At 41.4% G+C, this 27032-nt stretch overlaps 1 protein-coding gene and 1 long non-coding RNA gene across 3 annotated transcripts in view; one reads left to right on the forward strand and one right to left on the reverse strand.

Annotated features, from left to right (window-relative positions):
* The window catches only part of LOC113022715 (histone deacetylase 7-like), a 41477-nt gene that overhangs the window by 8541 nt on the left and 5904 nt on the right, over positions 1 to 27032 (reverse strand). Inside the window, exons 1-19 of one of the 2 annotated variants that reach the window (XM_026168423.2) lie at positions 21734 to 21873; positions 12521 to 12705; positions 11850 to 11937; positions 11291 to 11405; positions 11092 to 11162; positions 10042 to 10155; positions 9734 to 9831; positions 9186 to 9284; positions 8566 to 8719; positions 7074 to 7300; positions 6660 to 6866; positions 5946 to 6144; positions 5665 to 5798; positions 5454 to 5574; positions 5305 to 5354; positions 2639 to 2746; positions 2377 to 2432; positions 1175 to 1262; positions 205 to 324 (exon numbers count right to left, since the gene is read on the reverse strand). In XM_026168423.2, coding sequence (XP_026024208.1) covers positions 205 to 324; positions 1175 to 1262; positions 2377 to 2432; positions 2639 to 2746; positions 5305 to 5354; positions 5454 to 5574; positions 5665 to 5798; positions 5946 to 6144; positions 6660 to 6866; positions 7074 to 7300; positions 8566 to 8719; positions 9186 to 9284; positions 9734 to 9831; positions 10042 to 10155; positions 11092 to 11162; positions 11291 to 11405; positions 11850 to 11937; positions 12521 to 12652 — 2181 coding nt within the window. In that variant the 5' untranslated portion in view covers positions 12653 to 12705; positions 21734 to 21873. Of the gene's footprint in view, positions 1 to 204; positions 325 to 1174; positions 1263 to 2376; positions 2433 to 2638; positions 2747 to 5304; positions 5355 to 5453; positions 5575 to 5664; positions 5799 to 5945; positions 6145 to 6659; positions 6867 to 7073; positions 7301 to 8565; positions 8720 to 9185; positions 9285 to 9733; positions 9832 to 10041; positions 10156 to 11091; positions 11163 to 11290; positions 11406 to 11849; positions 11938 to 12520; positions 12706 to 21733; positions 21874 to 27032 lie in introns of those variants that run through there. The other variant, XM_026168422.2, reaches the window with a different exon arrangement.
* Positions 22019 to 23167, forward strand: LOC145428740 (uncharacterized). The gene is made up of 2 exons (XR_013909046.1): positions 22019 to 22197; positions 22438 to 23167. It is a non-coding gene; the product is annotated as an uncharacterized LOC145428740 (long non-coding RNA).

Genomic DNA, 27032 nt, shown 5'->3' on the forward strand with positions numbered 1-27032 from the left:
GTCTTTGATTATATTGTTATAAACTGTCTCAGGCAGCCAAGTTAGTAATGAGAAATAGCCACATGAATGTCCACAATCAAAAAGAAGAACCTGTGGTCTTGTTAGGCTAATGTGTTCACTGTCATCAATCAGAAAACTGATACCAGGATTATAAGCAAAAGCAGAAAAGCACAGCATGGCTGTGGAGGAGTGTTTTGTACTTACCTCGCTGGGGTGTCCACTACCAGGAAAAAAGTTGCCATCGTCATAGCGATGTAGAGAGATGTACAGCACACTTGGGTCGCTGTAGAAGGCTTCCTGGGTGCCGTTGCCATGGTGTACATCCTGGAGAGTGATTATATGATTAGTTATGAAGCTGCCAAGGACTCGTGCTGTTATTTCACACAGAATTTTAACCTTGGAAAATTCAAAACAATTTGTATGTTTTATATTGAGCAGTGTATTTTTTTTAAGTCAAAAGCATGTGTTAAACATATGACCCCTAACGCAGGAAGAAAAATCTGTAAAGCATTCATGCTTTTCCCTGTCAACAGGAGACGCATTTTAATTGTATTTAATAAATCAGGTATTAGTCAGTGCTGATGCAGTAACTAACAATGACAGAGCGCATGCAAGATCTTATACACACATGCTGAACAGAGGTGACCATGTGATAGTGGATCAATATCTGCAGATGTGAACTGTATAATGGGTGGAATAAAAAAATTATTAAATGTAGACTTTCATGTCTTTTTATGGAGTACCGGACAGAAGTAGTGTATAACTTGGAGATGGAGATGTGCGGCGATCAGGTCCACATCCTCCTATGTCTCTTATTAATAAAGGGATTTGTGGACATACATTGTTATGGTATAGCTGTATTGTCAAATAACTGGCAGTTATATGACAAGATATATAACTGTTGTGTTATGCAAAAGATTGGTCTTTAAGACAAAGTCTAATATTTTACATTTTTTGAGTGAAGACCTCAACCCTGGTGTGAGAGCGTTCAGCTCACACATGGCTACCAGAGATAACAGTGTCTAATTCAATTAAATGATAAATAGCAGTGCTACTGCATCTGGGACCTTGTTTGTACCTACAACACATTTGTGTGCCTTTGCATCTGTGTTTTTGTGTGTTTATTCCTGTCCATGTGGAGACCAGTGATGCTGGTCATGCGGTGGGTCCTCACCCAGTCCACAATGAGGATCTTGCTGACGCTGAGTTTCTGCTGGAGCTGCTTGGCAGCGATGGCCACAGAGTTGAAGAAACAGAAGCCCCTGTGGACAAACAGACAGGAAGAGTGGCAGCCACATGTCTTTATCACGACATCTTCACTAAATTAATATCACAGAACCACCATATGGACCTTAGGAACCTCTAAGGAAAGGCTCCAGTTATCATATGGTGGCTATTTAGTCCAGGCTGCGACAGTCACAGCGCTGACTCCAGCTTGAAAGTCACAGAGGGATGATCCTGCCACGTTAATGTTTACAGCAAATATTTGAGAAATGAGGACGTTTCAGTTCGAGCTGTTTCGTCTGCTGACAAACAAAAAACGTTATGCTGAGTAGAAAATCTCACACTCTTGAGAAATGCAGAACCCACAAATTCTCTGACAAATAGACAACCAAGGTTATCAAAAATAAAATAAAAAAACAACCCACTCCTCATTCCAAATGATAGTGCAGCGAGAGCAGCGGGCAGGACGTGTGAGATCATTTTAGAGAAATGAACTCACAACTCGGTGCAGCCGATCCCTAAACACTCACTATCCGCTATAAAGGTATGCAAAAAAAAAGTGTTGATGTAGGAAAAACAATGGAGGAATGTTGGAAGTGGCAGTGTCAGCATGGGTCGTAAAGTGTGACTGTCTCTGTGAACGGTATATATTATAAGCTGTCTAAACTTTGCTCATCAAGAAAAGTCATTATCATCCCATAAATAACCAGTGACAAGCAATGCTGAGCACACACACAGATACAGACACACACGCATAGAGTCCCAGCTGAATGTGGTTACTTGGCTAATGCCTCTAATCAAAGACTGACACAAATTCATGCACGCAAGTATGCACATCCACACAAAGACCCACATTTACCGTGCACGCACATGTACACTGCTCTTCTGAGGTGCTTTGCTTTGTGCCTTGAAAGCTTAAAAGAAACTGAGTGGAGGAGGAAGTTTGCCTCGGGCGTCGAGCAGGTAACACACAGCACAGACTCAGACACACATACATTAAGGTAGAGAGAGCCGGGCACTCTGTCTCTCTCTCTTGCTCAGAAGTATAGCTGGTTTGTAATAAATCCTTTGAAACACTTTGCAGGCCTGCTGGCTCCTGGTATGTGTCCGTGTGTGTGTGTGTGGTGTGTGCGTGTACACTGCTGTACTTACAGAGGGGAGGAATGGGTTGCATGGTGTCCAGGGGGCCTCACAACTGCAAAGCCATTCTGTAAAAAAGGGCAGAAAAACCTTCAACACTTTGCTGCTTTTATAACGCCAGATCTCCACACGTGAAAAAGGTTCACGCCTTTATGTCGTTATAACCAATAGTGGGTGCTTTGCCAAGGTTTGCAGCACATTATGGTGATAGACTGCAGTTTTGAAATTCTTGACAAAGCCCATGGCATCGAGGTATTTGGTTATAAAGACACACCTTCAGCTCTCTTTGTGCCACCTTCAGTGCCAGGTCTGTGACACATCCTGCAGCAATGCGGGAGGCTGCTGATGTGTGATGTTCATTCCAGACTGTATCAATATCCACCTGACAGAAAAACGAGGAGAGATGCTTGCAGTCAGTTTAAAAGTCAGCTACAGATTTTAATCTGTTATTAGATTTTGCTCATCTGCTAAAAATAAGCTTAAACTTCTGTGTGCATTATGCCAACCATTGTTTAGAGACTTTTCTTTGTACATCGACTCTTTCTTTGTTGTTTCTGCTCTAAGTTAAAAAAAAATTTCTATGGTACTTGTTTGTCAGAAGTCATTTATTGGTGGCATGATGCTAGGAATGATGTCAGGAATGCCTCCTGTGAGATTCCTGACACCCCTCCCCCACCCATCACCTTCACTCAATACCAGGTTGAGATGCAAAAGGGGAGACTTCACTCAGGCAAGTCTGCTGGACCAGACGGAGTGAGTCCCCTTGTCCTCAAGACCTGTGCCCCCCAGCTGTGTGGAGTCTTTCATAAACTGTTTATGCTGAGTCTGAGTCTGCAGAGGGTCCCGGTGATGTGGAAGACATCATGCCTCGTCCCTGTACCAAAGACGCCTCGTCCCAGTGGCCCCCAGGATTACAGGCCCGTGGCACTGACCTCCCACATCATGAAGACCCTGGAAAGGCTCATCCTGGACCAGCTGCGACCCATAGTAAGACCACACCTGGATCCCCTTCAGTTCGCTTATCAGCCTCGTCTCGGAACTGAGGACGCCATCATCTACCTGCTCAATCGTGTCTACACCCATCTGGACCAGCCGGCGAGCACTGTGAGGGTCATGTTTTTTGACTTTTCCAGTGCTTTCAACACCATCAGGCCGACCCTCCTGGGTGATAAGTTAGCAGCGATGCAGGTGGATGCTTCTCTGGTGTCCTGGATTGTTGATTACCTGACAGGAAGACCACAATATGTACGTCTCCCACAGTGTGTGTCTGACAAGGTGATCAGCAACACAGGGGCACCACAGGGGACTGTCCTCTCCCCCTTCCTCTTCACCCTCTACACCACAGACTTCAGCCACTGCACAGAGACCTGCCATCTTCAGAAGTTTTCTGATGACTCTGCGGTGGTTGGATGCATCAGCAGGGATGATGAGACAGAGTACCGGGCTGTGGTCGACTCCTTTGTCACGTGGTGTGAGCAGAATCATCTGCAGCTCAACGTGGCAAAGACCAAGGAACTGATCGTGGACTTCAGGAAGACCAGGAAACACTTGACCCCTGTTTCAATTCAGGGGGTCAGTGTTGACATTGTGGAGGACTATAAATACCTCGGAGTACACATTGACAATAAACTGGACTGGGCTAAAAACACCACAGCACTTTACAGGAAGGGCCAGAGTCGTCTCTATTTTTTGAGGCGACTGAGGTCCTTCAACATCTGCCAGAAAATGCTGAGGATTTTCTATGAGTCTGTTGTGGCCAGTGCGATCCTCTATGCTGTTGCATGCTGGGGGAGCAGGCTGAGGGTCGCAGATGCCAACAGACTCGATAAACTGATCCGTAAGGCCAGCAATGTTGTGGGGATGGAGCTGGACTCCCTCAAGGTGGTGTCGGAGAGGCGGATGCTGTCCAAGATAAAGACAATGTTGGATAACACCTCCCACCCACTCCATGACATGTTGGTCAGTCACAGGAGCTCGTTCAGTGAGAGACTGAGATTACCGAAAAGCACCACTGAACGACACAGGAAATCATTCCTGCCTGTGGCCATCTCCCTGTACAACGCATCCACTTAACACACTGTTTGCTGCTACAATTACACATGTTTCTTTTCCAACTATTTATTTATGAGTGACTTATGTATGTATGTATGTATATATATGTATATATTGTACTATTCTTAGTTAGCGTATTGTCTGTCTTGTCTTAATGTTGGTTTAAAATGGAGCACTGTAACAAAAAATAATTTCCCCCAGGGATCAATAAAGTATTCTGATTCTGATTCTGATCCTGATACTGCTGGGGAACAATGAAATCAGAGGAATTTCTTTTATCACAGACTTTGCCATCTTGTTCCAATCACCCCTCTTTACCAGAGTAGCCAAGGGCCGGAAATCCAGGCAGATCAGTTCTCTTATCAACTGACACCCAGCCCCCTTCAGCTTTTCGTCTTCTCCTCTCCTAACAACAGTTCTTATAGCATTATAATCAATGTTCCCATGTCATTCTCCGCTTTGTTCCTTTTCCCATAGTGCATTGTTCCATTTAATCTGATCTGCTCTCCTACCATTGTTTTTCTCTTAAATTTGACTTTTCTCTATCCTGATACTCTGTTTCCCCCACATCCAGCCACTTGGAAGTCTTTTTATGCAGTCTTTATGTTATCTTTTTCCTTCTCCTTTTCCTTTTTCTCACATCTCTATTGTAGATGAATATGCCATGAGCAATAACGATGTATGCAATGTCCTACATTTATATAATTTAGATTTTAAAGTAACCAAAAACAATAGCAATTGCAATTTGTAGTCTTCTTAGCTTAACTGTGTAATGAGGCATAACCTCCCATGCAGCTTTTGTTGCTCAGCATTGCAATTAGATAAGTGAAAAGATTCCAAAATGACTTGTTTAATTTGTGTGCTTAGGTGTGTGTGTGTAACACCTACCCCAACCCCTCCACATGGTAACATCAAAAAAACATGTTGAGACAGGATTCCTGCAGAGGATAATGTATAACACGAACATATTGTTATCATTATTACTATTACAATTGCGCTATAGTCATTGTGTTCTTCACGTTTGTTATTGATCTTACCAGCGAGTTTGCGGCTGTCCAGCTTGAGGCGGTTGAGCGGGTTGGTGCCAAATAAAAGTACGTGTTTTTCTGAATGGACTGACTGCAGCTCTTCTAGGGTTGCTTTTCTACTGCGGATGCGCTAGAAATAGAAGTATACAGATATATACATTTAGACTGCATGCTATGGTCATGGGGTATGCATCTGTAGGATAATGTGTGTGCACCATACCTCACACTGACTCCTTAGGCCCCTTTCATGCAGTCTAGACCAGATGCTCTGGATCCTTCCTGCATGCTCAGCGTGACGGCTGTTGTCCCCACAAATACACTGGTGCTTCTGCATCTGACCATCATATGCTAAACCTTAATGCACACACATGGAAACACATCATTTGACCATATTGTCCCTCTTCAATAATGTTGTAATACCATTGTCATATCTTGTAATCAAATTACATCATCAGGTAGTTGGAATGCTTCTTTTAATGTTGCTGATCAACTGTCACTCACCTGTGGTGAAGCGCAGCTGGGTGTCTGTAGCAGGGTTGGATAATGACATGGAAGGTATGGTGGTGGGTTGATGTGAAGCAGGAGGCAGGGAGGTGGAGGCGGGGGAGGACCGGGACCGACTGACAGGCTGGTGAGGCCAAATTAAGGATGGCACACCCAGCGGATCTATCTGCAGACTTGGTCTAAGGATCACCTGCCTCTGCAAGAACAGTGGGTGAAAAAAAGAACAGAGAATATACAAGAATATGTAAGGATTTATCAGCAGCTGCACATAGTAAAGACTCCCTGCAGGAAACCTGTCACATACACAATATGCTAAACTCAAATAAGAGACTTATTATTTGGTGTGTTTATTTCTCCTTCTCTAAAACAGACTGTTGATAAAGAAAAGTGAGCTCTTCCAAGAATGCTGAAGTGATACTGTAAATCAAAGTCTTCTGCTTGTATTAGCAAGGCAACAGTGCCTCCTGATGGCAAAAAGACGCTCCATTCGAAAGAATTCATTTATGTTACGGATGCAAGATAATGGTAATCATAATACTGTCTGCTAACCTGCTAACTAATACTCAATCATTAGTGGACCAGAAAGGGGCACTCATGATAAGATATGTTACTGATTAAGGTCATTAGAAGAGATTCACTGATTCATGCGCCAGTAGGCAATAAAAAAATAAGAATAATTTCTATGTGTGCACATGTAAGAGTGACTTTTACCTGATTGTAAGAGTAGGAGGGCTCGATCAAGCTCTCCCGGGAGGAGGTAGTAGACTCTGTGTCGTACACAGAGTCTGTGCTGGCGTTGCTCTGTCTCCGCCGATAGTCATCCTCACAAATTGATCCGGGCTCTGAGCCGCACACAGAACCTGTCCCTGAACCTGATCCCGATCCAGTCTCCTCTAGGTCCATGTCCTCTGATGGGATCTGTGTCAGAGGAAGCCTATTATCTATCTTTTTTCCCCAGCTCACGTAAGCTAGAACTTTTACAGTTTTCAATTCTTAAAATAAGGACTCTCTTTAAGACATATTTCAGTAAGACTGATCATGAAAAAGGAAATCCAAGCAGGTGCAGGTCATTAGTCAATCTGTTAGTACTAGATTATACTTCTTAAGAAATGAGCCTCCTTTCACCTTGCTCAGGTGTGAATTCTGCTTGAATCTCTCCACCCCGCTCCTGTGGTACTGCTGGTTCAGCGAGTGCTGGATGTGCGGGTGATGGCTGGTTTGCAGAGATAACTGTGAGTGGCTGTAGGGTGGCGGTTCTGAACGTGTTCGTTCCAAAGGTTTGTGACCTTCTCTTCTGGACAGAGTAGACAGGTGAGGGTGCTGCTGCAGAGAGATGGTGCTCAAACCAGGAACTGTGGAGAAGAGAAGAAACGTAATGTTTTAGAAAAGGTGAAAAACAAGAATGCAGGAAAAAAAAAATCCAAACTAAATCGATTATTGTTATTGGACTCAACTGTAGAAGGATGAAATATTCCACAGCTGTATTTCATATTAAAAACACTCAAAAAGAAAAATATTGAGAGCCATGCATTGCTTGCATGTAGAGCAGCACTTACAGCAGAGAGCGCCCTCGTGCCATTTTGAAAAATGATGCAACAAAAAACACAGCACAACACAGACAAGGTATCGATCTTCTCTAGATAGAGTCTTAGAGACCTCTCACAAACACACCTTTTTAAATGCAGTCATTTGAACTTGTTTTAGCATCAGTAGAGCGAGTCAGGATGGATCTGATGCAAGTCAGCGTCCATTCATAACTAAAGCTATGTGTACTTAGAATGGCAGACATTTATTTATATTCTTTTACTCAGATTTTTAGAGCTGTGCGCCTACACTACCCTACTTTATATATCTCATTCTTTGAGCCCGACTTCCTCTTCCATTATCAGTCATGAATGAACGGAGTCGGTGCCTTATTTCAGCATTAGCATATGCAATAGCTCTTTTTAAAAACAAAAAACAAAACAAATCTTGGGTTAAGATAACAGTAAAGAAGAAGCACAATTTCTCACAGGGTGAAACTGAGAGATTCACTACAGGAATAGAAGAAAAGGAAATGCTTATTTGTTGGGCTCAGTTCAGAAATCATGGATAAAAGAAAAACTATGGAAAGAGGTAATTAAATCTCTGTGCTTAGAGCAAAAGATCCTGTCAGAGGTTGAAATTAATTAATTAATAAAGAGTTTGACTATAAACAATGTGAAAAAGTGTGAAGTGCAGACTGTTATGTAGTTCTTTATAGAGCCCCCACTTTCCAGTTTTAATAACACAATCAATCAATATATATATATATTTAGCAAATGTCATACTGTGGTTGTTTTGTTAAATTCCACTCATCTCTGTTTCCAAGTTCACCATATTCAGGCTTAACTGGACTCATTCATGTGTTACGTCGTCATTATTTCATATTTTTACTGACTGCTATTTTTCAAAAAAGTAAAATGCACTGCTGTTGTATTGTATCTAGAATTCATATGTACATACATTTACTTACATTATATAAATAAAACAAACATAAACTCTGTGAACAACCATCCCACTGACTTGCCATTGAGTAAGCAATGCAAAGGAAGTGTGTTCAATATGCACATTGAGGAATAACAGGAATACAACTCACGAGAGACAAGCTGGGGGCGCAGAAGCCTGGTGTGTGGATCCAGTATGAACACAGGCTGTAGCCGCTGAGAAAGAGCTGGACTGCTTTCTTCCAGAGGCAAGTAAACCTGATGGAGACCAGATACTGCCAATGGCCTTGCTTCTCGCAAGTCAGCCTAGGGAAAGAGAAGAGAATGAAAGACGAGAGGAGATGACAGGAAATTCTAAAGCAATCACTAGTAATTTAATTTAATTTAATTTCCCTCTTATGGTAGTCTAAAAATGAGAAAAGCTAAGTATTAATGGATAGTTTAGGGGTTTGACAGCCTGTCACAGTGCATAGATGGACTGCTGAACTGTGTTATTGTAGTCAAAAAGGTGGTAAATTACCAAGAGAGACTCACAAAATATAGAAGTCGCACACAGTTCAAGAAGGAAGTGAAACCACAAGTTTCTATAAGTGTTCATGTGTGCAGGCACTATTTCAGAAACGATATCGCACTTGAATACAAATAGATCAACAGTATGAATGTTTATCTATGCAAGCTGTGTCCTTTAAAGTGGTGCTAGTTTCAGGAACAGGAGCAGCACAACCTCAATATTGTATGCAATGATTCTGGAGGAAATCCTAGCACTGCTCACCTGTGCAGGAAGTCCAGCAGTGATGTTGGGGATCCCAGGGGGATTGGAAGGCACGGTGAATCGAGCTAAATTACCATCCTTCAGCAACAGCCTCTGTGACTGAATGAGGAAGGTTATTTTCGTTACATTTTTAACATATTATTGATCTCTAAATATATCTACTTATCTAAAACTGAACCTGATTGTAGTAAAAGTGTTAAATACAGTACTATATATACAGTACTATCAAAACTATCAAGTCAAGGATAAATATGTTCAACATAGTGAAAAGAAAACTGCACAAATTTATTTTGACATCGGCTATTCGGCTATAGATGGAGGACCGAAAAGATCAGAATTAAGCATTTCAGTACTTCAAGTGTATATTTTTCTACTTCTCAGAACAGAGAGAAGTTGGATGTACTGTTTAAATTAATGCATAATGAAAAGTTTAAGAGAACCTTGTGTATGGTTAAATAGTTCACTGAGGATTCACTGTGCATTCATTATATGCTAAGGAGGACAAGAAAACCTGCTATATGTACTTATATATATACAAAAGGGCTTACCTCATGAGCCAGTGGTAAGGACCCATTATCTGAATGGAGGCTGTCATTTGGAGAGCTGCACCCTGATGCTGGATTGCTGCTGCCACTCTGGGAAGACTCTGCACGACAGAATGGAAAGAAACCTATGAGGCCCATCAGTATCAGTTGCTTACGCCATAATGGAAAATTGATCAAGCTGTGCTGAAATCTGATGGTGAGCGCTTCTGGAAGGTTAGAAAGGCGAGATCAAAGAAGCTTTAACAAGAAACGGCTAACAGAGCCGAAGAATAAAACTCTGACAGAGATCCAAGTGAATGTAAATAGTTTACCCAGAGTTTCGGTCCTGTGCTTGACTGCAGGAGGGGCACTGATCTTTCGCTGCAGCGGGTTTGGCCTTGTGGTGATGAGTTTCTTTAACTTCCACTTCAGTGTGGGCTCAGACACTGCACACACACACACACACACACACACACACACACACACACACACACACACACACACACACACACACACACACACACACACACACACACACACACACACACGTGAAGAAATGGGCACATAAGCTCTCATCAAGAGTAAAGAAAGGTATTTGTAGTTCTCAAACTCACATTACTATATCATTGCTTTATACATCGGCTACACTGGCAGGAAAGCACCGACTCAACAACGCACACACTATAATGATGTGCTCAATTTCTGTACCATAACCCCACAAAACAAATACCTCAGCCCTGGACAAGAGAATCAAAACGTCCATTGTATACATTGGTCAGTCTCCAATAAACCTGAATAAAGTAATCAATCAGTGGCTGACTCAAAGTGGATAAAAGAAAAATTTGTGTTGTCACAGAGCCAACAAAAGCACTGGAGGGTGTGTGTGTGTGTGCGCGCTGATGGTTCTAGGGTAACGCAAATAAATAATGGTACGTGTACTCAGAGAAATGTAGAGGAAGGCGTGACCACGCTCGCTCTCATTCACACAGTGATGGAGAACTGCTCTGGACTCTCACGCAGTTCATTTTACACATACCTTACCAAGTTATATAACCGCTCAGGTCTTTGTGTCTCACTGTATCTATTGTTTTTTGTTTGTTTGTTTTATTTATGGCTGTTCAACCTCTCTTTGACGCTGCAGGGCTGATGTAAAAATGAGTTTCTCTCATCTCAATGCAAAGGACACGCCTTTTCTCCCTCACTTTTTCCATTATTTGGACAGGTCAGTGACAATGAAGACAGGTTGTTTAAACATTAAGTGTTAGAATTGCAGGTGATTTCAGTCTAGCAGACTTAAAATTTAAAATCACATGACCTCTACAAATTTAACCTCAGGGTGAGAACCACAATCTCGGACACGGCTACAGCCGCAGGAGTCTCACCTGTTCTTCTCAAGGCGCGCTGGTCACAGGGTGTAGGCTGAGGCTTCGGGGACATATCAGGAACCCGGAGCCTTGTGACCAAAACAAAACAACAGACTGTGTCAATTTTAAGTAACCACAATAAAGTTTTTGCTGAGCGTGTGCTGTGTTTGCATTTGTTTTGTGTTTGTATCAATGAAAAATCATTGATGTCTCTCACCCGAATCCTGGGGCAGGACTGCTGTGGTTGGGAGTCACTCTATCATGGGTTGGCTGGCTCTTCATAATTATGTGTTCCCGAAGTTTCTGCTTTACCAGGGGACTGGCTATAGCACCTGTCAAGAAAGAAAAAGATCATACACAGACAAAGGGCAGGTAGATATATGTCCAAGAGTGTGGATGACAATAAGAAATAATAGTGATTTAGTATTTAAATAGTCTAATTACAACCGTTTTCTATTACAACTTCCCATGAAGCAGTCAAGAAAATTCAGAAGTAAGAGCCAAGATCCTCTTTGCACTCTTCATTTCCTCTACATTGTAAAAATAAAAACGCTTTCCTAAAACAAGCTTGTTTGTTTGACTTTGGTTTGATATGAGTGCAAATTTCCCTGGAATCTGAGAATACCTCACAGTACTGCTGGAAATCCCCCTCTTTTTCAGTAAAACATACAGTGTGCTATGACTCAGAAGAAGAGCACGTAAACCACCTTATGGTCGCTTAAAGAACTGATGAAAACACATGACAGTGTGGAGAAAACAGAAAACACAGGACTCACTCTGCTCGTTTTTACTCTTTTGAATCAGCTGATGTAGCTCTTCTCTTTTCTCCTCACTCATCTCTCTTTGCCTTTGTTCGATGTTATACTGACGGAAAAAACACAGAGAAATGCATTTTTAAAATCTACACAAGCAAAGGACAAAAGCTGCAACTGTCAGTCTCTGACAAGCACATAAATACACACATCTCGAATAAGATAGCTTACAAAAATAGAAGAAAAAAAACAGGATACTGAAGTGTTGCATCAGTCAGTTAATCTGTGACAAGTGTCAATAACAAATTAAATGCCGAGAAAATGGTTTGTTTATAGTAACCTAAATCTGCTTCTTACTCATTTCTGAGGAGTCCTGCACAGTACCTGGTTAAAGGTCTGCGGTGAAAGCAGCTGCTTTTTTCTGTGGCTGATGTGGCAGGCGGTCATTATCTTATAGTCAGATAAATAAATGCCAGATGTAGCAATTTTGGAACAGGGGCAAAATGTCATGAGGGTATTTGGTCTCTGTTTCCATGCACTGAATTTTGAAGAAACAGAAACTTTCAATGTAACGTTTTAAACTGGCTGATTTCAGCCAGTGCACTGATCCATGCTATGTCCAATTCATGCTGAAGCTTCATTATGTCACTGTCCAGCTCAACTAGGTGAGAACTGACATCTGAGTTTGACCTCACCTGCAAGTGCTGCTTGGAGAATTGGGCACAATGTTGAGCGGTGAGGGATCCCATGAAGAAAGGAGGGCGGGGGGCCAGCATGGCCGAATCTGGGCCTGGATGTAACAACCTGCGGGTCACACTTAGGTCCATGGGTGGATTCCCATTAACGGGCAAAGAAACCTGCTTACTGATGATCACATCCACTAAAGATGGAGAAAGAGAGGCAGAGAGAGAGAGAAACATATTATGCTGCTGATTGTGCAAATAGATACTGTTATGTAGGTAGCAGATGAAAAATCAGAAGGCTTCTCTTTAACATTTCTTGCTTCATCTGCATCACTTGTTCTGAGTTTTGCCTGTCATAGAGAGATCATCACCACATTCAAGTTTTCCCGCTTCAAGTAAACTGCTCATTATCCAAAACTAAAGCTTCTTCTGTCTGCTCCCTTAAGCACAAGGGGTTTGCAACAGCGGATGGCTCCAAATTTGTGTCTCCTCCCGGTTTATACCGAGGACATTACATTCAGAAAGCACAAAAATGAAAGATTCTTGTATATGCTGGCGTTGGAGATGCATAAAAGAAGTGAAAGAAACAGGGTGGGAAGTTGTATTTTAACGTTGTGCGGTTAAGTCGTTTGGATCAGGCACATGAATCTGTCGTCACCCTTTCAGGTTTTGCTAAAAGCGAAAGAAATAAAAGCCTAAATTAGCACGAGCGAGACATCTGAATCGGGTCTCGGTGTCCTAATGAAAAACAGATGTCTTTTTAAAGGTGTGTGTGTGCGGTGGGGGGCGGCGCAAAAATGTTTTGATCAATTTATGCACTCTTAAGGCCACCGAAAACATAAATATCATGTCTTATTTTACTTTCGCCACAAATCATTTAACCATAGCATGCATGGCCCAATGTGGGCCTGATGGTATGACCTGGAAAAGATAAAACACACATGGAGGCTAATTATAGCTACAAGTGAGAAAGCACCAAGCTGAAGTTTGTCTCACATTTTGCGATTACAAACAAAAGCGTTCACAATGCATGGCCTCAGGTAACTTCATACTGTTCTTACGTTTCAATACAACTGACACATGAAACCAATGAACGTGATGAGGAATGTTTCGGTACTGATACAAAAGCATAGAGAGATACAGTATGGAAGGAGACACCTTGCTCCCTCCAGGGTAAAGAGCAATGGGAGAGATGTAAGAATGAGGAAATTTACTGAACCCGTATGTCTGAATGACTGTAACCTAAAATATTACACAATATTACTCACATAAGTCCTGTAAGTGGACATTTTTTTCCCTTCTTTCTTTACTGGTATATTGTGTTAAATTAGAGTAACTTTTGTGGAAAGCACAGTAGAGGGAGTAGCAAATTTCTCTCATGTCACAAAATGTGAGAAGATCTTCTTTCACTGCAGCTATTCAGTTGTTATAGGAGTTGTCAATTTAACAAATAGGATCACACAATGAAATCTACTACACTGATAACGCACCCTAAAAGATTCAGAAACACTGATTTCTCTGTCTTAACCTCCAGCGTGTGTTGAAATTAGGCTATTAGAATCCACAGCCGCTGCAGTTATTAGCTCCAACCAGCCCAAAACAAAACTACAGGCTACACAGTTCTTCTCAACTGGCCTCCATTCTCAGCCACAGCCCTACATCTGCAGACAGCCCAGACAATGTGGTTTGGCTGTCATTCCTCACAGCAATCCTGACTCAGAAGAAAATAATCATGTGTGTGAAAAGTATTTTGAGTTGACAGAATTCCTCTGAAGAAAGAAACACTCCCACACTCTTATGACTGCAGGCTATGTGGCTCATTAACACATAAAGGAAAAAACAAACAAACAAATACAGGGTGGGAATTAATATTCAGTAAGTTCAATATAGTACTTTACAGTTTAAACCAAATGGTTTCAGTTCTGTTACCCTGCTTGATAGCAGAACTCTGAGCTCACTATAACACTTTCTGTTCACAGGGACAGCCTTGGGTTTTAATATTTGCTGTATTGTAACGCACAGATGAGCTTTTGTGTCACGGCTAAAACCCACGACAGCAGTAGAGATAAAGATGGGACAAAAAGGTCTCTAGGAAAAAAAATGAAGCCTGCATTTTTACAGGCTTCTCGTCCGTGCCTTACTGGAATCCTACCTTGCAAGTTAACTCAAGTAATCTGTGACACATCAGACAAAACTTCATCTCTGACAATCAGAAATATCTGGGCCTCCCTCCACTGTCATCTGGTTCATACCTTTTGCAATAGAACATTATGCAACACTGTTAAAATTCAAGGGGCTTATTTTCTTAAGCTTCTACTGTAATAATAAAGCAAAAGGTGCAACAGGAAGTACCAGTAGCTGCAGCACAGTATGTATTACAAGAAGAATGGCTGTGTGTTTTCAAAGGAAATCAGACAATCACTGGAGGAGCGGGCCGGCGGTGGTGGTGGAGACTCAGACAAACTTGCACACACGTACACACACCCACGCTCACATGCGCGCGCGCACACACACACACACACATGCTCATCAAACGAGTGAGCTCCCCTGAGAAAGAGGAAATGATCAGGAAGCCAATCTCTCTTCTAAACAGAAAACAAACACCTGTGGCACATTTTTCATTTCGCAACAGCCATACATCTCTGGCTTCAACTCACTTTCAACATCACCCCAATGTTATTTATATTATATTTACAACATTTACAACTTAAAAAAGCCAAATTTCCAAACAAATGTGGGGGGTTTTTTGTACTGACACTGAAGCTGTTCCTTTAGGCAGCGTTACAGCGTGACTCATTATCTGACTCGACGAAAAAAAAAAAACACCCCAGTAACCGCAATGTACATTTAAAGAGTTACCTAAACAGTTAAGGTTTCTTCTATGCTGACCCTGAAGGGTTCCAGCAACTCGTGGTTGCTTTCTATCATATTACCAACAGAGCCTAAAAGAGGAGACATACACAGCACACACTTGTTTTGGCATGACAAAAGCAAGAATAAAGGTGTTTTTAGCCATCGTCATTTGTCGCAATGTTTTATTTCTCATCCTAAAACAATGCAAGAGCTGCATAATTACAAGACAAAAATCTGGAGCACTTTATAATAAAGAGAAGTGCATGCCGATAAGATCTGTGTGCGTGCTTCGCTGTCTCTCTTTTCAGCGTTGTGCTGCTAAAAATAGACAGGGGACAAACTTCTGGTTTCTGTAATAGCATATTCGTTTCACAACCACCATCCTCTTTCTGTGGGCCCTACTGCAGCAACATGCTGATGCACTGACACACACACACGCGCACCTGCACACACGCATACAATTTACTGGAGCACACGCTCGCGCACACACACAGGCACACACTCACAAAGAAACAGTGACTTCCTGTTTCTAAAGTTAGTCTTCACCATAACATCCTCTTGGTTCATTTAGGCAAGCAGAAACTGCTATTTTGGTTGAATGGCTTCTTTGCAGCTCAAGAGAGCTACAGATATTGTTCAGTAGTATTTATATTCACGCTGTGGCTAAAATGTGCTTTGTTTATTGCTGGTTTAGCCTGAACTCCACAGTGGTATTGGATGGAGTTAAGCCTGGATGTCACACATCATGTTAAGTGCTAGTTACTGTTACTATATACATAAACACTAGCAGCAGGCGTGAGGTTTATGCTTCGTTAGAAGAGCAACAAAGCAGAAAGAGCAGAAGTTCAGAGGAAAAATACATCGAAAGGAATAAAATAAACAAAAATATATATATGAATACACCGAAGCCTCAAATATGCCAGCCTGTGCACTCATAATGGAAAGAAAATGACATCTTCTCCACCAAGCGGGACACCTTTAGCAGCCCCCACTCCTGCCACCTATCCCTCCACCCTCCACTGCCTCCCTTCCTCTTCCTTACGTTCATAGGAATCCACAGCTGCTGCACACATTCTGTCCCCCACTTCCGAGCAGCTGGAGTATCAATCTCCTTATGTGTTCATTGTGTGTGTGTGTGTGTGTGTGTGTGTGTGTGTGTGTGTGTGTGTGTGTGTGTGTGTGTGTGTGTGTGTGTGTGTGTGTGTGTGTGTGTGTGTGTGTTTGTCCATCCTATGCACCCTAAGATATTAATAGCTTGCAGTTGTTTCTTTTGAGTGTACACAGCAGGTCTTTGTGTTTGCATAAGAAGAGTCTGCTTGTGTGACAGTTGAGGGTGCATACACGGCTAATAGTGCTTGTGTTGGTGTATTAAGTGTATTAATAGTGCCCATTTGTTTCTGCTGAAGGAACACTGTGGCTCTCTGAGCAAGTTTCAGCATATGTAACCGTGCCAGTTTATTTTTAGTGTCACCTGTCATTTAACACTTGTGTTATTGTGTGTAATCAAGCAAGTGCATGTGATTGAGGACAGTGCCGGTTTCTCCACATATTAATAGCATCGCACCACTTGCTTTAATGAGTGTGTGTCATGTGTGTGTGAGAGAGGCTGTGTGTGCTTATGTGTGTATTAATAGCATTCTCATCTGCCCACAAATGTTTCTGTGTATCTGTGGCGTTCGTGCGTCTGGATCTCAGTTAGGCCGAAAGATGATTTGTCACATGAGCATATGTCTTGGGCAATATCAAGAATTTTCCCTTTAGAGATAGGCGAAACTGTGATCACAGTATTAGCTGTGGACGTTGTCGCATGGAACATCGACTCAATGCTAAAGGCAGAACCCACAAATCTCTGTGGTTAGTTTTATCTTTGATTTTATTGTGAATGTTCGGACTAGATTTTATTAGTCCTTTATTTATCCAGGTAAAAAAAATCTCATTGAAATTAAAAATCTCATTTCCATGAGAGACCTGGCATCATGGCAACAAAAGTCAAAATACACAGGTGATGATTTCTAAGCACAATGTTGATGCTTCTTTCTGGCTACTGCTATTTTTCATCAGCTATCAATTATACCCACCACGTGCAGTTTTCCCACTTGAACTCTGTGATAACTGATAAAACTTTAAGTTCATGTAGGGGGAGAAAAGTTTGGACGGCACAAATTTATAAAGTCCAGAATACGCATCCCTGCTGTCAGTAGCTTCAACCTAATTTGAATTATATCAGTCCTATTGATAGATTTAATGTGATTTCTGAGTAAATGTCCAAACATTATCAGCAGATTGAAAATATTGGTTCATTGTATGAACAGTTGGCAGCTTTTGCAAGACAAACGCCAAAATATGAAATAAATAGATGTCTTATAGGACAGAAATAAGTTCAGGTATCTCTTAATGTGATTTAAGTTCAATAATTGGTATTTATTAGTGAATGAAGTTTGCTTGCAGTAAATAAATTTGCTGTTGTGTGTATTTCTAGATTAGTTGATCAGTTGTTTGGTTTTTGTTAGCTGTCATGTCAACATTGAGATTTCCAAGAAGCTACAGCAGTTAATTTAAATTAAATCCCAAAGATGAGGGTATTCAGTCCTACTATGATAGAAAATGATGAAAAATGTAGGAAACTGGAACCATACAACTATACATTCAATAACTCAATCCAAGGAAAACATGTTGAAATATCTGCAATGTATGTCTGTATGTCTTTGGCATATGTTTCATAATGAGATGTGTGTAATTATTCAAACATGCCCACAAAACTGAGTTGGTGGAAACATCTGGAATCAGTAGTACAGCAGAAGGAGTGACGATTAGCCATTTGGCATCATGGGTGGGATTAATGCCATTGTTGTGTGGTTGTCAAGCGTTGTCATGCTGTGCGGCTCGACACAGATATTTAAAACAGCCCGTGCTCACTTTTTAAGCACCCCCTAAGGCATAGCTACTGATTGAGAAACTGAACAGGCTTAACTCCTCTTACTGTGATTTGGTTTGCTCTTTAAACCCTGGCAAACTTAACTTAACTTCAACAGGACACAAAGCAGATGCAAATATGTGAGCGCGTCTTTCTGTCATGGCCATCAGTGCTGCTTTGGCGACTGTTCCTTCAACACTCCACCATAACATAAGACTTTTCTTAGTGATGATGTGTTGCTGAACTGGGGTGGAAAAGGTGAGGGGTCAGCAGTTCGCTGCAAATGGGAGGATATAACTCCCATAGTGTGATTCTCCAACTCGACATCTCACAGACAGACAATTGTTGAAATGGTTTCATTATTTCTCTTCCAAGACCTCCAAGAGGTCATTGTTTTTTGGAAGAGGGGGAAAAAAGAGATAACTTTTGGCTGGGATGAGTCCGAAATTTGCCGGAGGACACACACGGGACACACACAAATGCGCACATGCACGATGTACCTCTCACTCAGTCCTAATGAGGCTTTAAAGCTCTGAAAGGTGTTGGCACACACATGTCTACACACATGTTTACATAACTCTGCCCTTAATCATGCAAATGAAGGCATGAACCACTGTTTGACCTGATGGGAGCACCGACTGACTTGCTTTACGTACTTCAAAAGAAAGTACTTCAGTGACTGATCATCTGAGCATAGTCTGATTCAGATCAATAGTCTGCACAACCCATCTCCACCCACAGACATTCATCCTACTCTGTAATCCAGATATTACCAGATGTTATGTGACAGATCGTGGCCTTTACACGCCCACACATGCAGAAATATAGGCAAACATCTTTTTTTTCCTGTAAAAGCCAGCACCTGGCATAAGGCTGATTTGACTGAGAAAACAGGTTCTCATATTGACTTCCTACTCTAATTCGCTCGTGTGTCTGTGGTATACTATGTATCGCTGACTGTTATTGCACACTAATAAGAAGACTATGTACACTGAAGGGCTTCTTTGTTTCAAATACACCCTGCAGTTAGTAAGAATAAGCTTACTGTCTTCTGGTACAATCTAGCTTTTTGCTGCTGCTCACGGTCTTTGATTGAACTTTGATTTCCCTATTACGCTTCATTTTATGCCTGTTCTCTCTCACAAACAAAAACACGAGTTCACATGATAAACAACAGGGTGATGGTCCTGTTACTGGTTTTTTTTGAGGAGCAGAGTGTATCAGTAGTCAGCTGAGCTGATTTTAAATCAGGAACAGGAAATGTGATCTGGGGCTCTGGCCAGCCCAGAACACTGTCCCTATTGTCAGAGCTCACACAGGGAAAACACTCGGGACTTTTAAAGGTTATCTGTCCTGGGAAAAGGTTAATATTCTCCTCCATAACTACCCTACAAAGGACAAAGAGACACCCAAAATGGATACTGGATGATGACCCTATCACTAAATATGTCTTTGTTGTGCCTCTTACTATAAATGTATGAGTTTATTTCCAATCAAGAGGGGTCAGAAAAAGGTTCTCTATCAGTGTTTGCTCAACTGTTTTTAAACCACTGACGAAATATACTGGAAAGACGTGAATAATGCTGGTGGTGGAAGATCCCTAACTGGTCAACTTAGTCATCAATGCAGCATGCAAAGTGAAAATAAAACATTTACATGGTCAGTTTATGATCTCTGCTCGATAAAATCAATACTACAGCTCCCATTTAGACCATAAATTATTTGCTGGTTGACAATGAAAATAAACTGGCGACTACCATGATAATCTATCCAGTGCGTATAATTCACGAAAAGAAAAGAAACAACTGGAAAACAACAGTTCCTTTGTTCTGTGTGATAGATCTCTATCGCATCATCTCAACATGAATGAACCAATTAGGAATTCAAGAGAAAATGTATCCACATCTACTTTGATAATCAAACACATGATCTTGGGCTCTTCAAATCAGGCTTTCATTAAGACCAATGGTTCCTGTTATACTGTATGTCCCACTGGGTTTGTGGGAATCAAGCCTATGACGACTAGCGTCCCCTATAAGATGAGCCAAACCAACTGGTTAATCGCTAGGTTAAATAAATAAATACAGTGATTTAGTATGTTTTAAACCACCATTTATTTCTATGACCCCCAATGCAAAGTGAAACTGGGCTTCATGCTGCAAAACCAAACAAAACAACACTGACTGATTTCAGCCCCCACCACAGATAGGCTACTTAGACCAAAGTGTCACTGTCAGTTCATGTTTGCTGTGTGAGAAAAAGCTAAAGTTAAGTTGACTGTGAAAGGCCTCGGTTTACCATAGGCAGACAGTAACACAATTTCTACATCAGCATTGTAAGCGTGAATCATCTTTTCTTTTTGTTCTCTCTGCCATAGAAGGCCTAGTCATAGTGACTAACCCATGTGCTGCCACAGCCTGTGGGCCAAAGGGAATAGTTTAGGTAAGGTGATAAGCTAACAGCAAGGCCTGGTAAATACAATATGATCAAAGTCTTTATTCAGGGATACACTTTTGTAAACACAAAGGGACATAGATGCGAGCAGAGAAATCTAAAAGGCAACAGAAAGGGGCCGCGGGGTGTAGGTGGTGTCGATTCCTCTGGCACGGCCCACATTAAACTAATGTAACTGTATCTCTGTAACAGCACTAAAGGCTATGACCTCATCCCGTGGTGAGAGAGGGAGCAAACCTGGACACATGACACCATTACACCAGCATGGCTGCTGTGGGTGTGTATATGTGGGTGTGCTTTTATTTTCCCTGGATTGAAGGGGCTTGGGTGGGATTGAACTGTTTTCTTATTCCACGACTTCTCTCATATTAAAGCACATCAGCCCACAGTCCATCATACAACCAAACATTTGTTTCCTAGTAGTGAATGAGCAGTGGAGTTTGTCAGCTATGGGCAGATATAGATCCAACAGGAAATTCTACACTCACAATGAGGCCTTAACGCCATAATTGCACACTTATTTGCCCCATTTAATGCCCTAAAATAGTCATGTTGTCTGCCAGATTAGATTACCGGGCCACCTTTTGTTACACATTCAGTTCTTTGTTAAATACTTCCATAGCAGGGTCATGATCTCGAGACATGGAAACTCACTTTATTTAAAATAATAATGATAGTAATTTAAGCAGTTTTTAAACAGTTGTACACCAGCGATTTTTGAAGTGTATAACCATCACGGTCATGTTAGGATTTACACCTGCAGATTTTGGACTGAAGTCAAAAAAATTTTGTTGCAGTGTTTTTTGTTTTGTTTTTTTTAAACAGAGGAGCTGAAATTGAATTCACATTTTCACAATACAACAGTGTGGACACAGTAAGTAGTTCGGCACAAGAAAGTAATAAAGTGACAGTGGTTTTTTTTTATTTTTTTAAAGTAATTAGAACATTTACCACGTTTTCTAGCTACTTTTGCAGAACACTTTAAGAAAGTAAACACCGCCTACCTTTTGGAGGTGAAGTTCAAAAGCGACGTATTTGAAACTTTCAAAGGCAGGTGGGAGTAAAAATCCCGTTACGAGGCAGCTACACCAAGTCGGGCGAACGTAAGCACAGTCCAACAGCCTATCCTCGTCATCTTCGCCGGGGTTTTTCCTCCGTTATTGTGACAGTTATCTGACTGCGCGAGGTAAAAATATCAAAAGCGACAGCTCCAGCCGTGAGCGCGCGCCGCTGTCTAAGCCGTACGTCCGTACGTACAGTATAACATCACCTCCGCGCTCCGAAATGTCTCGGTAATCAACTTATGTAAGAGAAAGCGAGTGTGCACGCACTGCTTTCTATTTATCTGTCTCCTCCTCACCGAGTTCGTCTGTCGGTGTTGAAACTGCTGATAAAACCAGCTTGAAGTCTCACTTTCATCCGCGTGTGTCCTGCTGGTGTGCGGGCTCCATCTGCTGAACTCCGCGGGGTAAGGGAGATGCGGATATGTGTGTGTGTCTGTGTGTGTGTCTTCTGCTCTACGTCTGGCATAAATGTGAAAAAACGTACCAATATATCCACAGACCGTTTCATCATAGATTTATAATCAGTTTGAATCACTTTGTTGTTCCTGTACTTTATGCTATATTGCAAACTGTTGTGCTACAAGTAAGAAACACTCACTGTGTACACGTTGCTAGTACTGAGTTGGACCCTGTTTTACCTTCAGGACTTCCTTAATTCTTCTTGGTACACATTCAGCAAGGTTTTGGAGACTTTCCCTGGTCCGTACTGACGTGACAGCGTCACACAGCAGATTTGTGAGCTGCTCAACCGTGACTAGGGTTGCCAACTCCCTGAAAAATAAATAAGGGACACCTCGTGGCCAGGGCCGGGCGACCCAGTTGTCTTCACCCTTCCCAGTGTGGTGAATTTTCTAGCTCTTTTTTTGTGTGTGAAATTATTTTTTTTAACCATTTGACTTGAAGTTGATTTAAGTAGATGCATATTCTATTCTTTGTGATATGAACACATGTGAAACAAATGATCATTTAGCCATTTATTTTTAGCTCAAAATGACAACATTAACACAGTAAAACAGGTCTCTTTCTTAAACAGAAGCCTGTCATGCTTAACTTTTGAGAATATAAGTAAATCTTTCTTTAAAAGCACTCTGTCCTGCTTAACTTAAAATAATAGAAAACAATAGAAAGAAAAATATTCTTGTAACAGTGCACATTTAGTGCATTTAGTACAGTTGGCTTCAGTTGAGGTATTATTTCAGCTTTTCTAATGCTAATCAGCTGCTCCTGTTTGTAAACCCGCTTGTTCCCATGATTACGCATCTTAACTCATCATCATTATTCATCTATGTATTACTTTTATGTATTAGTCATCAATTTGTTGTAATCATCTATCCTTGCAGTTGTTTATTACACAAAATAAATTATATTATCACACTTCTGGCCACATAGCGCTGATATTCACTGCACATGCCCATATTAACGTTTTCCAGCCAGGTGTTTTCCTTTTCCCATTCTTCCCTTTCTCTGAGGGGAACAAACATTGCTGCTCTAATGCTGGGCTTACACTGTGCGATTTTTGGCCCATTTTGAGCCGATTTTTGAGTGATCGGACCGATTTTGGCCTTCATCGTGCATCGTGTAGTATACGTGGGGTAACGAGAAGTGATTAACACCTCACGACCAGCTCCCGATCATCAATCGCTCGTGAGGGTGTCACCACAGGCGCTCACACTGCTCACGCGCAAACGTAAACGTTGGTGAAAAAGACGGCGCAGCACGGCTGTGCAGCGTGTGATCTGGACACAAGCGATGGAGGCACAACTTGTAGAACTATGGAAAGCTCATCCGAGCCTTTTCGATGTGGCATCACAAAATTATCACGACCACAACAACCGTGAAAATAGTTGGATTTACACTGCTGCTCAATCACAGCTGCCTGATCAATGTTTTTCATTAGCAATTTAGCAAAGTTGATGGTGGTGGTGTGTCTGTGTGAGTGAAAGACAGAGAGAGCGAGCGACAGATTTTCTGTTATAACCTTCATTTTATGGAGGCACAGTGTGAGCACTCAGGTCGCATCAGAGCATCGGGCCGTATAGTGTGAGACCCTGCATCGTGACCTATGAACGTCTAACCCCTGTGAGTCAATCGTGCAGTTTGAGCAGGAGCTGAATAACGTGACTGAAAAAATCGCACAGTGTTTGCCCAGCTTTAGGTGTACTGTCATCCGAGACTTGCACCGCAGAGTCGGCGTTTGTTCCCCTGTTGACCATGCTTCTTGTTGTGGTCATCTGTTGTCTTCTGGTATTTTCTCCGCAAGCGACCTTTCCTCGACCAATGAGATGAGCGGTAATCTGAATTGTCATACTCGAATTGTCATAAGTGTGGTGTCAGCTCATTGGTCACAAAGCAGGAGAGGGGCTGGGAATTATGTTTTCAAACAAAGTGTTAATTCCATAAACATTTATAGACTACTTTTGATTCTCACTGTATTACGGGACAAAGTGCGTCCCTTATTAGCTCAATACGGGACGTGTACTTTTGTTTCGAAATACGGGACGATTTTAAGGGACGGTTGGCAACCCTAACCGTGACGCAATCTCCACATCCCAAAGGTGCTCTGTTGGATTGAGGTCTGCTGAGTGTGGAGGCCAGTGAACTCATTGCCATATCCAAGAAACCAGTTTGAGATGATTTGAAGTTTGTGACACGGGGCAGGAGGCAGCCATCAGAAGATGGCTACACTGCAGTCATAAAGGGACTGACCTGGTCAGCAGCAATACTCTGATAGGCTGTTGCCACCAACAGCAGCCGCAACCATTAACACATGGCACGATGGATCCATGCATTCATGCTGTTTGCAACAAATTCTGACCCTACCATCAGATTAACACAACAGAAATCGAAAGTCACGATATTTTTCTAATGTTCTATTTTTGTTCACTTTTAGTGAGCCCATTTGAAGTGTAAACACAGTTTCCTGTTCTTAGCTTTCAGGCGTGGCACCCTGTGTGGTCTTCTGCTTCTGGTTATTTCAGTTACATTGTGGTACTTTTCCTTTGACTTCTGACATCATCGAGGCATTTTCAGTCAAAGACTAACTGGATGGTTTTTCTCTATTTTTATTTTTGTTGATTGTTCCCTGTAAACCCTAGAGATGGTATGGAATAGATCAGCAGTTTCTGAAATACTCAGAAAAGCCTGTCTGGCACCAGCAACCACTTCACATTCAAATGGCTGATTAGACATTTGTGTTAATGAGCATTTAAACATGTGTACCTAATAAACCGGTCAACGAGTGTATCTACTGTACACTGAGTGAAAGCTAGTTAAGCCAAAGTAGACAATCTTGTTCTGAAACTGTGGAAATGGTAGAATTGGTCTCTATTCTATTGTAGGCTAAGCAGACTTCAGTATTCTCTAAATGTCAGAGTGAACTTTGTTTTTCATAGCTCCCCCCTCCAACCACCAAAAAATATATAACTTGTATTTAAGATATAAGATGTCATGGCAGGAAAAGCAAAGGAATTACTTACATTTTTGTGTGCGAGACATGAGAGTCTGACAGCGTGAACACTGCAGTGACTGATTTTAATAATGACACCCGTGCTTTTCTTACCGTGACATGTCATCAGTCAAAAAGACTTGTAGCTACAGTCATCAGGCTAAAAATGAAAAAAAATAAAATAAAAAATACACGCATGCATTGTTACTAAGTTCCACTTCCAAAAACAGAAGAATGCAGGTATCGCAGTAGGTAACAGTTGACTGAAATACAATAGGATGAGTCACCACTGGTGACATAACAAAAGCCACGCTACACATCCCCACAGCAACAGCATAATTTAACAATGAGTAAAGTGAAACTACCGTAACGTTGATTAACACGATCCTTAACGACTTTCACAATACATCTATAAAGATGAATTACTCTCTGTGTTTGATGTGCAGTTATGTAGACACAGCAGTTGCTGATTTGCTGCAGGACGACAATGCAGGTGAAATGTTGTTTTTGCCTTATTAATGATCATATTGTGCAAATAGTTAAACAGTTATTTTGAATGTGTCAGTTTTATAGCAAATACATCGTGCACATCTGGAGCAGTTTTATGTTATCTCACATGTAAATCTGACCACACAAATGACCTGGAAGCCATGAAAGTCTGTGTTTAGCTAACTGCTAACTGCTAATTTTACTTTTTAATTTGTCATCTGACCACCATGTGAACCTCACTGGACAGTAGATATATCACATTGTATAATATAAAAGTAACAGACTGTGATATCGTTGCTACAGCAACACCATGCATTTGTGCTCCACGGTCCTCACAACAATGGGACAAGCCCAGGTATCTCTGACAGCAAGAGCCAAGCCTCCGATGATGATTTAGTACCTAAAAAAGGAGCTAGTTGAACAATGCACTGGACTCTGAAAAATATGCAAGAAAATTACTCCTGCTAAACACACACCAAGCTGTGAAGCCATGAAAAAGTCAATACCATATGTCACCCCTCAAATGTTTTTCTTTTGTTTCCAAGGAGCCAAAGTTTTATTTAATTTTTTAAAGTGAGTCTTGAGCAATAGTTCTCCAGGCTTTCAAAGGTCTTTCAGAATTTTTCTTTGGACATTGGCGGATTTTTCCACTCATTTTCAATCCAGTCCTGATCATTTTCAGGTGAATGTTTTTTTGTTTTTTTTTCTTAAGCCGCTTAACACTGAGCCATTCGGGCATAAAAAGGCACCTTTCACAAGAGATGAACCAGTGTTGTTTCTACGCATTGCAGACAACTTATCAAAGAACCAGTTTTAAATTGTGTTTTTAGGCATTTGTTACTAGCAGCCTGTTGGAAAAATATACAATCTGTACCAATTTCTTTAGCTGAATCGATGAAAAATGCCAAAGACAACAGTTTAACAGGCATAAAATAATAATTTTGCACCAACAAAGTGATTCCCAAAGAACTATTAGCTGAAAACTCATCTCAGCATGTTGTGCAGTGTGTCCTTAAAGTGAAGGTAAAACAAAAAGAGTTAAAAATAAAAATCCAGCAAAGACTTGAGATATGCACCTGGCCCTTCACTTGATGCATTTGCTGTTCATTGAAGTCTTACCAGAAGCTTTCAGTAAGCCATTCTTACAGATAAGAAACAGGGAGTAAAGGCTGAGGTATGCTAAATTACAAGAGAACAGAACTGAAAATCAGTGGCAACAAGTCTAACGGAACGAAAGGCAGCAATCATCCAAATAAGAGCTTTGAATGTCCTTGAAGGAGCCTGGAGAACTATTCCTGAAGAGTA

The sequence above is a fragment of the Astatotilapia calliptera genome, chromosome 5 (assembly GCF_964374335.1).
Source record: "Astatotilapia calliptera chromosome 5, fAstCal68.1, whole genome shotgun sequence".
Classification (NCBI taxonomy): Eukaryota; Metazoa; Chordata; class Actinopteri; order Cichliformes; family Cichlidae; genus Astatotilapia; species Astatotilapia calliptera.